At 37.8% G+C, this 15,546-nt stretch overlaps 1 protein-coding gene across 2 annotated transcripts in view; it reads right to left on the reverse strand.

Annotated features, from left to right (window-relative positions):
- LOC114660269 (core histone macro-H2A.1) overlaps positions 1 to 15,546 on the reverse strand; it is a 78,132-nt gene that overhangs the window by 18,461 nt on the left and 44,125 nt on the right. For both annotated transcript variants that reach the window (XM_028812865.2, XM_028812863.2), the window contains exon 7: positions 9,452 to 9,541. In XM_028812865.2, coding sequence (XP_028668698.2) covers positions 9,452 to 9,541 — 90 coding nt within the window. The remainder of the gene's footprint in view (positions 1 to 9,451; positions 9,542 to 15,546) is intronic.

Here is a 15,546-nt window from a genome sequence, read left to right on the forward strand (position 1 = left end):
GAGTGTGGATTTGAATAACACGCCCTGAGGTAGACTACCTTCATATCCAAGGTTGGTTCACATCTTACTTACTTCTTATCATCTTGATATAGGCCAGCGTTTCTCAACCTTTAAGTATTTGTGACCCGAGTTTTCATAACAGTTTTAATCACGCCCCTCTAACGTTTTTTTGAAACCCTAATAAAATTTACTCCTATATTTTTTGCTGCCGATACACAAGTTTAAAATTTCCCTACGAATAGCGAAATTATGCCACATATGGCAACATTCGTGCCCCCTTTTTTGTTACTTCGGCATGCCCCACAGATTGAGAACCGCTGATATAGGCTATGACTCCCCGTGACTCCAAGCTGAATTAGCAAGTTCAGCAAATAATTACATTAATGAGCCATTAGCATCACTGTTAATAAGGCATTTCAAAATAACCTGCCATTTTTAATCTTGACTTGTATTTAAAGAAAGAATTAAAATCGTATTATGCAAAAAGAAAATACAGTATGAAAAGAGATCAAGTATTGTTTATTCTACAAATATATTCTAGTGGCCCAGGTACATTTGTTGGTACTCATAGAAAAGATCATAAATAATTTAAATAGAATGATTTTTCAAACAAGCTCTTTTCTTTAATTAGCATTTCACATGTCTCCAATTGTGTAATCAGTCACCCAACCTATTTAAATGGAGAAAAGTAGTCAGTTTGCTGTTTGGTATCATTGTATGTCTCACAGGCTAGTGACAAGTGTTATATTACATAAATATTAATAAGAAGTTTAGCTCAGTGTGGGACTGTAGCCAACCTCCCTGGGCACGGCTGCAAGAGAAAAATCAACCCCAGATTGGGCAGAAGCATTGCGAGAATGGCAGGCAAAAAGTCAAGGACAACTTCCAAAGAAATCAAATCAGAACTCCAAGGTCAAGGTCCAAAGCATTTCACCTCTGAAAGAAAAACATAAAAATGCCAGACTGGAATTTGCTAAAGTGTATATTGACAAGCCTTGATGCTTCTGGGAGAATGTCCTTTGGACAGATGTTACAAAACTGGAGGTTTTTGCTAAGTCAGCTTTATAGCCACAGAGATAAAAACTGAAGCTTTCAAAGAAAAGGACACCATACCTACTGTGAAACATGGAAGATGCTCGGTTATGTTTTGTGGCCTGCTTTACTGTATTTGGCACGGAGTGCCTTGAATCTGTGCAGGGAAAAATGAAATGTCAAGACTATAAAGATATTCTGGAGCAAAACGTACTGTCCAGTGTTAGAAAGGTCTGATTCAGTCGCAGATCATGGATCCTACAATAGGATAAAGACTCAAAACACACCAACAAAAGGACCTAATCAAGGACTTTGTTAAATGGTTCGATTCAAACCACCTACACCTGAACACCAGCAAAACCAAGTAGCTGGTGGTGGATTTTAGGAGGACCAGGCCCCTCATGGACCCCGTGATCATCAGAGGTGACTGTGTGCAATGTTTGCAGACCTATAAATACCTGGGAGTGCAGCTGGACGATAAATTGGACTGGACTGCCAATACTGATGCTCTGTGTAAGAAAGGACAGAGCCGACTATACTTCCTTAGAAGGCTGGCATCCTTCAACATCTGCAATAAGATGCTGCAGATGTTCTATCAGACAGTTGTGGCGAGCACCCTCTTCTACGTGGTGGTGTGCTGGGGAGGCAGCATAAAGAAGAGAGACGCCTCACGCCTAGACAAACTGGTAAGGAAGGCAGGCTCTATTGAAGGCACAGAGCTGGACAGTTTGACACCCATGGCAGAGCGACGGGCACTGAGCAGGCTCCTGTCAATAATGGAGAATCCACTGCATCCACTAAACAGTATCATCTCCAGACAGAGGAGCAGCTTCAGCGACAGACTGCTGTCACTGTCCTGCTCCATTGACAGACTGAGGAGATCGTTCCTCCCCCACACTATGCAATTCTTCAACTCCACCCTGGGGGGTAAACGTTAACATTATACAAAGTTACTGTCTGTTATACCTGCATTTTTATCACTCTTTAATATAATATTTTCTTTATCAGTATGCTGCTGCTGGAGTATGTGAATTTCCCCTTGAGATTAATAAAGTATCTATCTATCTATCTATCTATCTATCTATCTATCTATCTATCTATCTATCTATCTATCTATCTATCTATCTATCTATCTAAACAATGTGAATGTTACTTTGGTCAGTTTCAAATTATTTCAGAGACAATTGTGGGTTCTTCCTTTTTCGTAGAGAAGTACCAACAAATCTGACCACATTCATGTTTGTCCACGTATGTAAAAAATGGACTAGTTTAATGAATGTCTAAAGTATGTTTGAATTGTAAATGATTTTCCAATGATCTGTCCATGTGTCTACTTCCCGAATCTGCACAACTACCATTAGGCATTCACTCCTTACTTTATTTTTGTTCACTGAAAAGACCTTTTAGTTTTTATATTGCATGCAGGGTAAGTAATATCATGATAAAATATGAACAAGTCTATGGGTTAAACAAATATGTTTAAAATATAGTCTGAACTGTCCCGAACTCTTACCATGGCAGACTGATCCATATGACTTCAATTTGTGCACTAATAAAAAATACGCATCTGACTTGCTGCCTGTGCTACTATGTGTGTTCATGTAAGGTGACAAAGTTCAACCGGTCTGGGCAGAGCTGAACTCTGCACGCACACAAAACCTTTCATGCTTTGTTTTTCTTTCACTCTGAGCGTGTTTGAGTAATCACAGCAGTGCAAATACTGCAGCTTATGAGGGGAGAAGTCAAAGCACAAAAAAAATTCCATTTAAGCCTCTTGCAATCAAAGTCACATTTTATTAAAAAAATAAATAATAAATAAGATTTTGTTCATACATGAGCCAGTTTGGGTTACCTTTTTCAATTTACATTACTTTTCATCCAAACAGAATGGCCTTATTCGGTTTAATATGAAAATTATTTTGTTGATTCTCCAGGTTCAGTCAGCAATAATACACATTGCCAAAGCAGGCTGTCACTGAGAAGCTGATCCCTGAACACACATTCTTACCCATTCATTCCACAGTCCATCTGGAGCAAGTTTACCTACATGCCATGCACATAGTACACTTCAGTCTTAATGGGGTTTGTTTTGTGACTCTGTCACTCATGTTATGTTAAAGGCTCACATACCTCAATGGCCCATAAGCCCAATTTTATGTATCTGTGAGAGACTTTCAAGAAAGTCAGAACGTAACAGAATGACAATACCAGCACTAAACTATTCATATATATATGCATATAAGGCAAATGTTTTTTAACCGCTTGTACGAAGTTAGTATGAAGTGAAAAATAATAGCTCTTATTGGGATTGAAATCTTAATTTTTTTTTCTTGCTACAGTATAATTGAAAAATTTATGAGTGTTGAATTTCTTGTGATTAAGAAAACTCCAAAAGGTATTTTGCATTTAAAAAGCCATACAGTATATTCCAAAATGTTCATATGGCAATAGAAAATGGCAACTTAGTTGTTTTATTTCCATACAGGTAGAAAGTGCTTGCCTGATACAATACTGTAAGAAACTTTATATACATACTAGCAAAATACCCGCGCTTCGCAGCGTAGAAGTAGTGTGTTAAAGAGGTTATGAAAAAGTAAAGGAAACATTTTAAAAATAACGTAACATGATTGTCAATGTAATTGTGTTGTCATTGTTATGAGTGTTGCTGTCATATATATATACATATACACATATACACACACATATACACACATATACAGATATATTATATATACATATACACATATATTTTTTATATATATATTTTTTATATATATATATATATATATATATATATATATATATATATATATATATATATATATATATATATACACACATACATACATACATACATATACACACATAGATGCACTTACAATAACACAGAAATCAATATAAACAACATTAACATCATTATCATATGAGAATATGAAGTAATATATAAGAAGCACATTTCATATAAATATAAATTATTAAACAGTAAAATCTTCTTCTATAATTTGCTACCTTGGCTTTTCGTTGGTCTGTCCAGGATTTTAAATCACCTGTAGCTTGCAAACCGTTTCACCTATTGACTTGAAATGTGGTACACATATAATACGTCACGTCTGCTATCCGCTTTATGGGTGATGATTGTATTACTCTTTTTATGTTTATTTTATTTTAGAATCAACTCCTATCTGCGCACACCAGGGCGGCCGTGGGCAGATGCGTATGGTGTATTCACTCCATGTTATCGTGCATTGCGCTGTCAGTGGTATTTTGATAAAAGAATTTGAACAATATATAAGAAGCGTATAAATTATTAAACAGTAAAACATTAACATTTAAGAAGTAAAGTTACATTGAGTACTACTGCAGTGCCTTCGGGTATACCTCATTTTTTCTTTGCCCATTACATGCTTAAATGTATACATTTTTTGGTGTACCTACCCGAGAACACGCGACATATAACCGACCGTGGGAGAAGCATGGATTTTAAACATGCGTTGAGTTCATCTGCTGGTCTCCCTCGTGGAATAACTGGTAATGTTTGACTAAAATGTACAGCGAGTAAAACGACATTACCTCCTTTTTTTTTTTACGATCTCTGAGATGTTGCTTTTTTCGGTTCAAGGCTTCATAAGCTCTTTTATGTTCCATGGTGTACTTAATAAGTACTAATTATCCCAAACCATCATCTTTGAATGTTGCAAGACTTTCGCCTTGTATGTAGATCGGGGTAATTACATTCATTGCATTCCTAGTCTGAATCACAATCTGATTGTATGGGTGGTTACCTGGCACTGTAGGGTTGCCACCCGTCCTTTAAAATACAGAATCGTGCCGCGTTTGAGAATGAAATTGCGCGTCCCGTTTTGAATCAATACTGGACGGGATTTATCCCGTATTTTTTTAATCATTTTTTTTTTAAAGCAGCGTCTCATGCAAATCATCCCACACGCATTTTATGAAGATGCCTCCTTTCCTACTTTTGATTGGGTAATACTTGATGTCATCGTTAGTTTGATTGGTGTTTTTAACTGTCCAGTGAGGAGGGCGTGTCTTTTAAGTACAGTCTGCAAAGTGTTGGCACTGAGATGTGGCGTCAGCGCCATATTTGAAGCCCCTAACGTTGCGGTCAGCAAGTCGGCTAACATCCGCCATGTGCCGTCTTTCAGTTGCGAGAAGCAGATCATAGAATGGTTGAAACTGTTGCCCCTAACGTTGCGCCACGGCGTGTGGTTCGTTTATACCTCGTGTCTTCTCATTAAACTTTTATCTCGCGAATATGTTATTGCAATCCGCAGCGGGAGCGTTTCTATAAACTTTATTTAAACTTACGTTTTAAACCGTGGTTTGTTTCCCTTATGAACATGCTTGTATGCTTAACTCGCTCCGTTCTCAATTGTTTAATTAATTTTTTGCTCTTCGCTGTTTGCGGCTGTTCCTCCATTTCCCCCTACTTCGTTCTTTTATCTCGCGAATATGTTATTGCAATCCTTAACGGGAGCGTTTCAATAAACTGATTGAAAATAGTTTTGCATTTACCTTTTTAGTAAAAGGCGAGCTTTTAAGCCTGAGAAATCACCCCGTAAATGCACACGTTTAATTGGACATGTGTTAATATGTATGGTTACACAGTATTAAAAGACAGTGAACAACGTCAGTTACCTTTGTTCCCGCGTTTGATAAAAGGTGAGCTTTTAAGCCTGAGAAATCACCCCGTAAATGCACACGTTTAATTGCACATGTGTTAATATGTATGCTTACACAGTATTAAAAGACAGTCAAAAATTAACGTCATTTACCTTCGTTCCCGCGTGCGACTCGTGCTGTAAATCTCTTCCTTGTTTTTAGTTCACGTGATTACGTAGGAGGCGTGATGACGCGATACGTGACTCCGCCTCCTCCATTACAGTGTATGGACAAAAAATATGTTCCAGTTATGACCATTACGCTTTGAATTTCGAAATGAAACCTGCGTAACTTTTGTAAGTAAGCTGTAAGGAATGAGCCTGCCAAATTTCAGCCTTCCACCTACACGGGAAGTTGGAGAATTAGTGATGAGTCAGTCAGTCAGTGAGTGAGTGAGTCAGTCAGTCAGTCAGTGAGGGCTTTGCCTTTTATTATTATAGATACGATGTCCATAAAAAGCATTCACCTTCTTGGAAGTTTTCACATTTTATTGTTACACAGCACTGAATCAGAGTGGATTGAAGTTGGTGTTTTGTCACCAATCAGCAGAAAAATACTCTTAATGACAGTGTGAAAACAGATCTCTGTAAAGTGTCTAAATGAATTACAAATATAAAACACAAAACAACTGATCTCAAAAGTGTTCATCCCTTAATATGGCACACCTTAATCATCACTGATGCAGCCAATTGGTTTTAGAAGTTACATAAGTAGTTTAATTGTGATCATCTGTTGGTTGTCATGAGGCTTCTGTTGATTTTAGTATAAATGCAACTTATCTGAAAACTCCAACTTGTGGTGAGTCAGTATGGTGGTCTAACCTACACAATGAAGACAAAATAACACAATACACAACACCATGAAAAGGTGATTGAAAGTATATGTCAGGGGATGGATACAAGAAAATATCAACGGCACTGAATATCCCTTGGAGTCCAGTTGAATCTATCATTGAAGAATTTAAAGAGTATGGCACAGATGTACATCTGTTTAGAGCAGGCCATCCTACAAAAACCGACTGAATCTGCAAGTCTAGACTAGACTAGACTACAGAGGGAGGGCAGGTACAAGTAAAAGAAGATTCTATGGTCTAATGAGACCAAAATTGAGTTTTGTGGCTATCACAGTAAAAGGCATGTTTAGCATAAACCCAATATACAGTAAACATGTTTAGCATAAACCCACATTATTAGTAACACACCATCCTTACAGTTAAGCATGGTGGGGACAGCATCATGCTGTGGAGATGCTTCTCTGCAGCATGCCCTAGAAAGCTTGTGAAGGAAAAATGAATACAGCAAAATACAAGTAAATCCAGAAGGAAAACCAGATGCAGCCTGCAAGATATTTTCATTTTTGACTTGATATACTTTATTAATCTTTTTGCATGACCTTTGGAGGTCGTAGCATTTTGATCATTTATTGATAATCTAGTTGCTTTAAAAAATGTTAGAACATGTCAAGACCTGTAACATTCATTTGGACATCACCCCTGGAGCAATTTTCAGGTTAAGGGCCTTGCTGAAGGGCCCGAAAGAGTATGATCCCTTTTGTCAGTAACAGGATCTGAACGATGAAACCTGAACCTTAGGAGAAGATTTGTTTACCAGCAAGACAACCTCCACAAGCATACAGCCAAAGCTATGCAAGAATGGCCTAAAAACAATGATGTGAGTGTCATGGAGCAGCAAAGTTAGACAGCAGATCTCAATCCAATTAATAATTTGTGGGTGGACTTAAAAAAGGCTGTTCACACATAAATCCCATGCAACCTGACAGAGCTAGAACAGTTTTGTGAAGAAAAATGTGAAAAACTCTAAAGTCCAGATTTACATATCGGATAGCAACAGAGACCTAAGCACACAGACTCAAAGCTGTCATGGTTGCTAAAGGTGCATCTACCAGATACTGAGCTGAAAGCCATGAAAAGTTATGTGATTAATTATTTTGTTCTTTATGTTTTTAATTAATTTTGACCACATTGCAAGGATCTGTTTTCACTTTGATTAAAGAGACTTTCTATTGATCAGTGTCAAAAAAGACAAATTACACTAACTGTGGTTCAATTGTTAAGAAAATGTTTGAATACTTTCTATAGGCACTGTATAACATATGAATAATGAATGAATAAAAATTTTTAGGCATGAACCTGAAAGCGGTATTATATAGAGCTTGTTTTGTAAGTGTCCAAAGATTAGGGTACTAAAAAAAGGGAATTACAAGTTTCTAGCATTTGTAGCTTATCAAGTATGGTTCTTGTTTGAAAACTAAATCAACATGAATACCAAAGACTGCAAGACAGCAGCCTACAGACTCCACTTGTCCCACCTCTCAAACAGTGGCAGTGATGCATATGATTAATTCCTGAAAATGCATCCTATTTGTGTTTTTAAATTTGAAAAAATACAACTATTTGTTTGTAGTTTCTGAAGTTGTGAATGACCACTCTAAATATATTAATGCACTACAGGACTTGCTGTTACTATTAAACACACTCTCAGGAAAGGCGCTATATAAATAAAATGTATTATTATTATTATTAGTAGTAATCCCTCGCTATATCGCGCTTCGCCTTTCACGGCTTCACTCCATCGCGGATTTTATATGTAAGCATATTTAAATATATATCTCGGATTTTTTGCTAGTTCGCGGATTTCTGAGGACAATGGGTCTTTTAATTTCTGGTACATGCTTCCTCAGTTGGTTTGCCCAGTTGATTTCATACAAGGGACGCTATTGGTGGATGGCTGAGAAGCTACCCAACTTACTTCTCTCTCTCTCTCTTGCGCTGACTCTCTCTGATCCTGACGTAGGGGGATTGAGCAGGGGGGCTGTTCGCACACCTAGACGATACGGACACTCGTCTAAAAATGCTGAAAGATTATCTTCACGTTGCTACCTTCTGTGTGCAGCTGCTTTGTGAAGCGACATGCTGCAAGGTGCTTCGCATACTTAAAAGCTCAAAGGGCACGTATTGATTTTTCTCTGTCTCTCTCTCTAACTCTCTCTCTCTGCTCCTGACGGAGGGGGTGTGAGCTGCCGCCTTCAACAGCTTTGTGCTGCGGTGCTTTGCATACTTAAAAGCCAAACAGCCCTATTGATTTGTTTGCTTCACTCCTTTGAAGAGGAAGATATGTTTGCATTCTTTTAATTGTGAGACTGAACTGTCATCTCTGTCTTGTCATGCAGCACAGTTTAAACTTTTGAAAAAGAGACAAATGTTTGTTTGCAGTGTTTGAATAACGTTCCTGTCTCTCTACAACCTCCTGTGTTTCTGCGCAAATCTGTGACCCAAGCATGACAATATAAAAATAACCATATAAACATATGGTTTCTACTTCGCGGATTTTCTTATTTCGCGGGTGGCTCTGGAACGCAAACCCCGCGATGGAGGAGGGATTACTGTATTATTATTATTATGTGTCACTCTTCCACTTTTTTGTTTGTGCGTCTTGTCTGTATCCTCATAAAATGATCTAGAAATTACCCAGCTGATAATTAGAATAAACATTTTAAGCCACATTTCATACATTTTTAAGGGGTATCAATGAGCACCTTTATCTATCAAGGATAAGTTGCAGCACCTCAGACTTCTTCCTGAATTTTAATGCAAATTTCCCATAAAAATAGATTTAACAAGTTTTATCACTGCTGTGACTATGTAGATATGTCTTACAAAGTCAACAACACACTAGTTAAAACGATTAAAAGCATGACAGTCAGGGAAAATGAAACAAACCTCCTGCTATGTCCAAGGGACCATTCTTTTTCCGTAACTCGCTGACAGCTTCACCAAATTCCTTTCCACCCTTCTTCTCCAAGGCATGGCCTGATAAACAACAGTACGACAGTGTTAGAATCTAGTACATTTAGCAAAGAAAGGATGCTCTCTCCTGAAGCTGGGGTGTAAGGAATTAGCAAATAAGGCAGAATGACAGCAAGACACCTCACCCCACACGCATAGATGCTGAAAAGTACCCAAAGGCACAAAAAATGAAAATTCCTGTTATTTTTCCTCCTTTATCAAGCAACACATCAAACCAAGATTATCTACTACAGCAAGGGTGAGCAGCACTTTTCCTGTTGAACTTGTGTGATTTATTTATTTTTCACATATATATATATATATATATATATATATATATATATATATATATATATACAGTAAGTGTTGGCATTCAGTTAAACTAAAAAGTACTCTGGTGTATTTAAACAGCTGACAAAAAATGCTAGTTAGGTGTGCAAGGCAGAGTAGCAGACACTGCAGGGTGTTGGAGTAGCACAGTGTTTATTTAGCACTGCTCTTTCACAAATCCAACGTCTTGGGTTCAGATCCTACTCTTGCACATTTGCCAGTGCAATGTTTGTATGTTCTTTCCGTGCTTGTGTGAATTTTCCACTATCATTTCCATTCAAGTAAGGTGAATTGGTAGTTGCAAAATGGCCTTGTTGGGGTAAGTGCATGAGTGGGCTCTGGACCCCAGCAAAATTGAATTGCAAGAAGTGGGTTTAAAAAAGTTGTATTACTAAGTGAAGCTAAGCCTGGAGGTAAGTGTGAAGAGTTTGGTAGTTTTCCATTGACATAAACCTACAGCCTGTTATCAGAACTGCCTTCTGAATCTTCTTCAATTAAGTAGTATGTGTATTCTGAATAACTACAGCAGGTAAATACACACAAGAATAGAAGGGACTAAATTACTTGTATGTCTCCGCAGGTTGTCCTGGCTATATACTATATTATGATATATAAATAAAAAATGTAGTAATGTCAATTTCAGGGTGCTGACAAGATTTCTAATCTCTTGGGTTGTGCATTTTCAGTCTACAATGCAAGATCAAGCAAATCACAGGTTGCACATGCTCACAAGCAGTGGAATCAGTTTTGGAAAAGCAAAGCTGTCTATTTGAAGCAATCTTGATGCATTGATGTGAACGTTAATTTCAAGAGTCCATTTCAATTATTACTCATAGAGGTGTGTACTGAATTTCAGTTCCAGTTTGGAAGATTGTGGATATGAGCTAAATATCACGATGTGTTTCGTTACATATAGATGTCTATAGAAGCCTAGAATGAGTCAATTTCTCTTGCAGTCACCAAATATCTCAAAATAGTTAAGAAAGAAATTAAATGAAAATAAAAAACTAACTATCATAAAGGACTGAAGTACACTCAAACCATTGTTAAAAATATACTACTGCATTTTCCAAGGCCTTTATTTTTCTATTTTTCAGTCTCTCATGGTACATAAAATGAGTCATCAGACAAACAAGCTTCTCTTCTGTTTGTGAGGTCCAAAACACCAACATATGCTCCTTACTCCACGTTGCTGCATTATATGCACTGTACTTCTGGATGAGCATTCACTGGTTGTCAAGTTTCACACACTCAGAACACACCCCTACAACTAAAGGCGTTTGAATATGTCACTGCAGACTACTTGGAGTGAGTCACTAGGTATGCCACACTACGCTTCTGGTTTCACAGGAGCACGCCAATGACTGCTTCCAACTTGCTAAGATTGTGTAATTGAAGGCTATGGCTGAAAATCACCGAAAAAAGTCACAAATAGTAATGTCTTCAGTCAATGACAAAATGTTCAAGCAATTAAGAAGCTGGGCTGGTGAGCTCCATTTCACAGTTTCAGTTTCAACCAGTGATACATGATGGCTGTGTTATAAGGAAAATAAGAGTTTATTCATTTTGGTACATTCTGACTAAATATAGTGCTTTGTGACGAGTGATATGAACAAAAAGCACAATAAAGATTGCTACTTTTCATTACCTTTGTGGTGAAGCACAGCAGTTTCTAAATTTCATTTGCATTGCCATGTCTGTTTATAATAGAAAACAGCAAAACATAAACTACACTGCTAAAACATGCTTTTTATTGTATAAAACATAAATATTCACATAGGAAAGTATAAATTAAACATATTTTGATAATTTGGATGCCATTATTTTCTTAGTATTGTATTTTAGATTTTTGCACTTGGGCTAAATATCAGGAAGCATAGCATAATATACATTATCCAAGACTTTGTTAAGAAATATCTAATGGATAAGCAAAACAAAGTTTAAAAATTGTGGATTGAATTGTAAATAATCTTAGTAATTGATAGCCATATTTGAGACTTAGGTCCTAGATGGACAATTTGAACTGTGAGTTTTAAATGTCAGCTTTTAAGTCAGCTTCTAGTTTGTGCCTCTTACTGTGAACAGACCCTGCCTAAACACTAAGACCATCTTTGCAGTCTTCTTATCTAATGGGCAAACATTTCGAAACCTTTGTGGAATCTACCACTCCACTTTATCCAAGCTTTACAGACCAACATTAAGTGTAAGTGCGGACAGACATACACAATCAGCAGCTCCTTAAATATGACAAAAACAAAACACATCTCACTTCTCCTTACTTCTAGCACCTGCAGTGCCTGAAATCATATAGTAATCAATACTTTTTCACATGGAAAGCTGTACCTACTGTGCTAAATAAAAATGTATACCAATAATGTAAACAGTATCCACAGAAGAGAAGCACAAATTAAAATTTTCATGATTTATTCTAATCAGCAATGCTAAACTGAATCTGTGTGACAGTTTCAGGACACACGAAATTTGAAAGCATTACTCGGATGTTTCAAACTGACCCTTTAAATCTTTCTGACATATGTTGAGAAGACACAGTTAAACATAAAAAGCAATGACATATTGTTGACTAATTAGGACAGAGCTACTACAAAAATGTCAGCTTAAAGTTAAGTAATGCAACTGTGTAGGAAAAATATGAAGTCCCTAAATTCCACAAAAAAAAATGGATGGCGACTTCCTTTACTTTGTCAAAAGGTGTGAGTTGGTGAGAAAAGTTCAAATGACCTTTTGTAAACAAAATGACACTTTAATGGGTGCTTTAAATTTGTAGCTACTTCGTATTATGTTAACAGTATTTTACAGTGCTAGTACTTGTTTATGTTTATCACTCACATTCATTTCTGTTTTACTGTTTGCAACTTTACATGTGACAAAATAGCACCCCATCCAGGGCTGTTTCCTGTCTTGCAACTAGTGCTGCTTGGATTGGCCCCAGCCACCTATGACTCTGAGTTGGATTAAGCAAGTTTGAGAATGTTATGTTTGTTTATCTTCATACAGTCAGTCATTGTCCAACCCGCTATATCCTAACACAGGGTCATGGGGGGTCTGCTGGAGCCAATCCCAGCCAACACCGGGCACAAGGCAGGAACAAAGCCCAGGCAGGGCGCCAGCCCACCGCAGGGGGCATACACACACCCACACACCAAGCACACACTAGGGACAATTTAGGATCGCCAATGCACATAATCTGCATGTCTTTGGACTGTAGGAGGAAACCGGCGCACCTGGAGGAAACCTACGCAGACACGGGGAGAACATGCAAACTCCACGCAGGAAGGACCCAGGAAGCGAACCTGGATCTCCTTACTGCGAGGCAGCAGCGCTACCACTGTGCCACCGTGCCGCCCTATCTTCATACAGTATGTGTGTTAATGTATGCAAATATTTTATGGTTTAGAAGTGAGCTGTTGTCATCCTATAGCTGAATACACAGTGCCTATAGAAAGTATTCAACACCTTGGAAGCTTTATTGCTATACAACATTGAATCACAGAGGATTTAATTTGGCTTTTAAGGCATTAATCAAGAGAAAAGATTGTCTAATGTCAAAGTGAAAACAGATCTCAAGCAAAATGTTCTAAATTAATTACAGCTATAAAATATTATTTATTGCATAGGTATTCACCTTCTGTAAGTCACTATTTAGTATATGCACCTTTAGTGGCCATGACAGGCATAAATCTGTGTGCACATCTGTTTCTCTATCACCTTTGCACATCTAGACACAGCCATTTTTCCCCATCAGTCTCAAACTCTGTCAAGGTGGCATGGGGATGTGAGTGAACAGCATTTTTCATGTCCAGCCACAGCCACAGAGTCTGACTCGGCCAATCTAGGACATTAACATTGTTCTTTTGAAGCCATTCCTGTGTAGTTTTGGTTTCATGCTGGGGGTCACTGTTTTGCAGGAAAACAAATCTTCTCTTAAGGCGCAGGATTGCTACAGAATGCACCAGGTTTTCCTCCAGTATTTCCCTGCTTTCTTCATCTTTTCCCACTCCTATGTGTGGTCAATGTGCTTGATTAACCTCCATACAGCTCAGTCCTGAAACTCCTCCCCAGTCAAAACTCCTCCAGATCTTCTTTTACTTTATTCATCTATCTCCACTTTGGCCTCTCTTGCTTTGTCTTCCCCTGTACTTCCATTCCCATCACTTTTTTTTAGCTACATATTCATTGTCTCTCCTCATTACATGTCCATACCATTTCAGCCTACTTTCCTGCACTTTCTTAGATATCACTCCCACTGTAGCTTGTAACTCATAGGTCTCTTGATGGCCTCATTCACTAGCCTTTTTCTTTCAGGTTCACTCAGTTTTTGTGGACAGCCTGCTCTAGGTGGATTTACGGGATTTACGGTTGTGCCATACTCTTTCCATTTCTTCTTAACTAGATATCAACGGACATTCAGTGATCTGGATTGTTTCTTGCACTCCATCCTTTGACTTGTGTGTTTCAGTGTCCTTTTAAAGGAATTGCTTGGAGTGTTCTTTTCTCTTCTTTCTGTAGGTCAGGCCACCATTATGACTCACCATAAAGTTGGACCATCTAGATAAGATGCATTTATACTGTAATCAATGGAAACCTCTTAATTACTGCCAGGTGACTTCCACTTAATTAATTCTGTGACTTCTAAAACCAATTGGCTGCAGCAATGATGATTAAGGGGTGTCATATTAAAGGGGGTGAACACCTATGTCATGAATTACTTTGTTTTATATTTGTAAATAATTCGAGCCACATTGCAGAGATCTGTTTTCACTTTGACATTAATGAGTCTTTGTTGGATTGATCAGTGGCACAAAAAGCCAAATTGAATCAACTATGATTCAAAGTTGTTTAACAATAAAATGTAAAAACTTCATTGACAGTGAAAATTTTTTATAGGTACTGTGTGATCTAAGCCTGTACTTTCAATCAACATGAATGTTAAAAAAGAAAATATGGCACCTTACTTGCTAATATAATTTAAAACTAAAGCATGGCAAGATATCTGGAACTGTTAATGTTATGCCAGCGAATACTGCTAGTATATTCTTTTCAGACAATATGTCGGGAGCACTTGACCTGGCAGCTGAGCCCGTCTAGCAGAATATGTCTACTAACTGTGTTAGTTCCATAAAGGTACAGGCCAATGCTACTGTGAGTCCTGTCTGCACTAGTCAATCAGCATATATGAGGACCAGCACTAGAGAAAGAATGAAAGGAGCATAACTCATCACTGCAAGGATACAATGAGCCTTCTGCTGTCTGAAAGGGCATACACCTAAAATGAGTAGATAAATTAACTGGTCAACGATAGAAGAAATATAGGGACTAATGAATAATAGATCATATGAGGTCACATGAAATAAAAAAATCTCTTGAAAGAAAGGTACCTGAATTTGACGCTTTTTTATTTTACAAAATGATGATTTCAACCCACGTTTTTCAAATTGACTCCAATAATAATGTACATCTGCTGCTGCCATACAGGATCAAGACTGCCCACCTTTGCTCTAAAAGAATTGAAAATACCAATAGCAGTAAAGCTTGCAAGCGTGGTTTAAACTAAAGTCATCAGACGTGGAATGATTAAGACAAACATTGGTCCACGCTCTTTCTCATAACACCAGCCAAGCTCATGCTGAGGGGTAGTGAGGAAGCAAAAAGGCAGCAGCTGGAAGTGTCAAGGAGTTACA

This window comes from Erpetoichthys calabaricus, chromosome 11, assembly GCF_900747795.2.
Source record: "Erpetoichthys calabaricus chromosome 11, fErpCal1.3, whole genome shotgun sequence".
NCBI classification, from domain to species: Eukaryota; Metazoa; Chordata; class Cladistia; order Polypteriformes; family Polypteridae; genus Erpetoichthys; species Erpetoichthys calabaricus.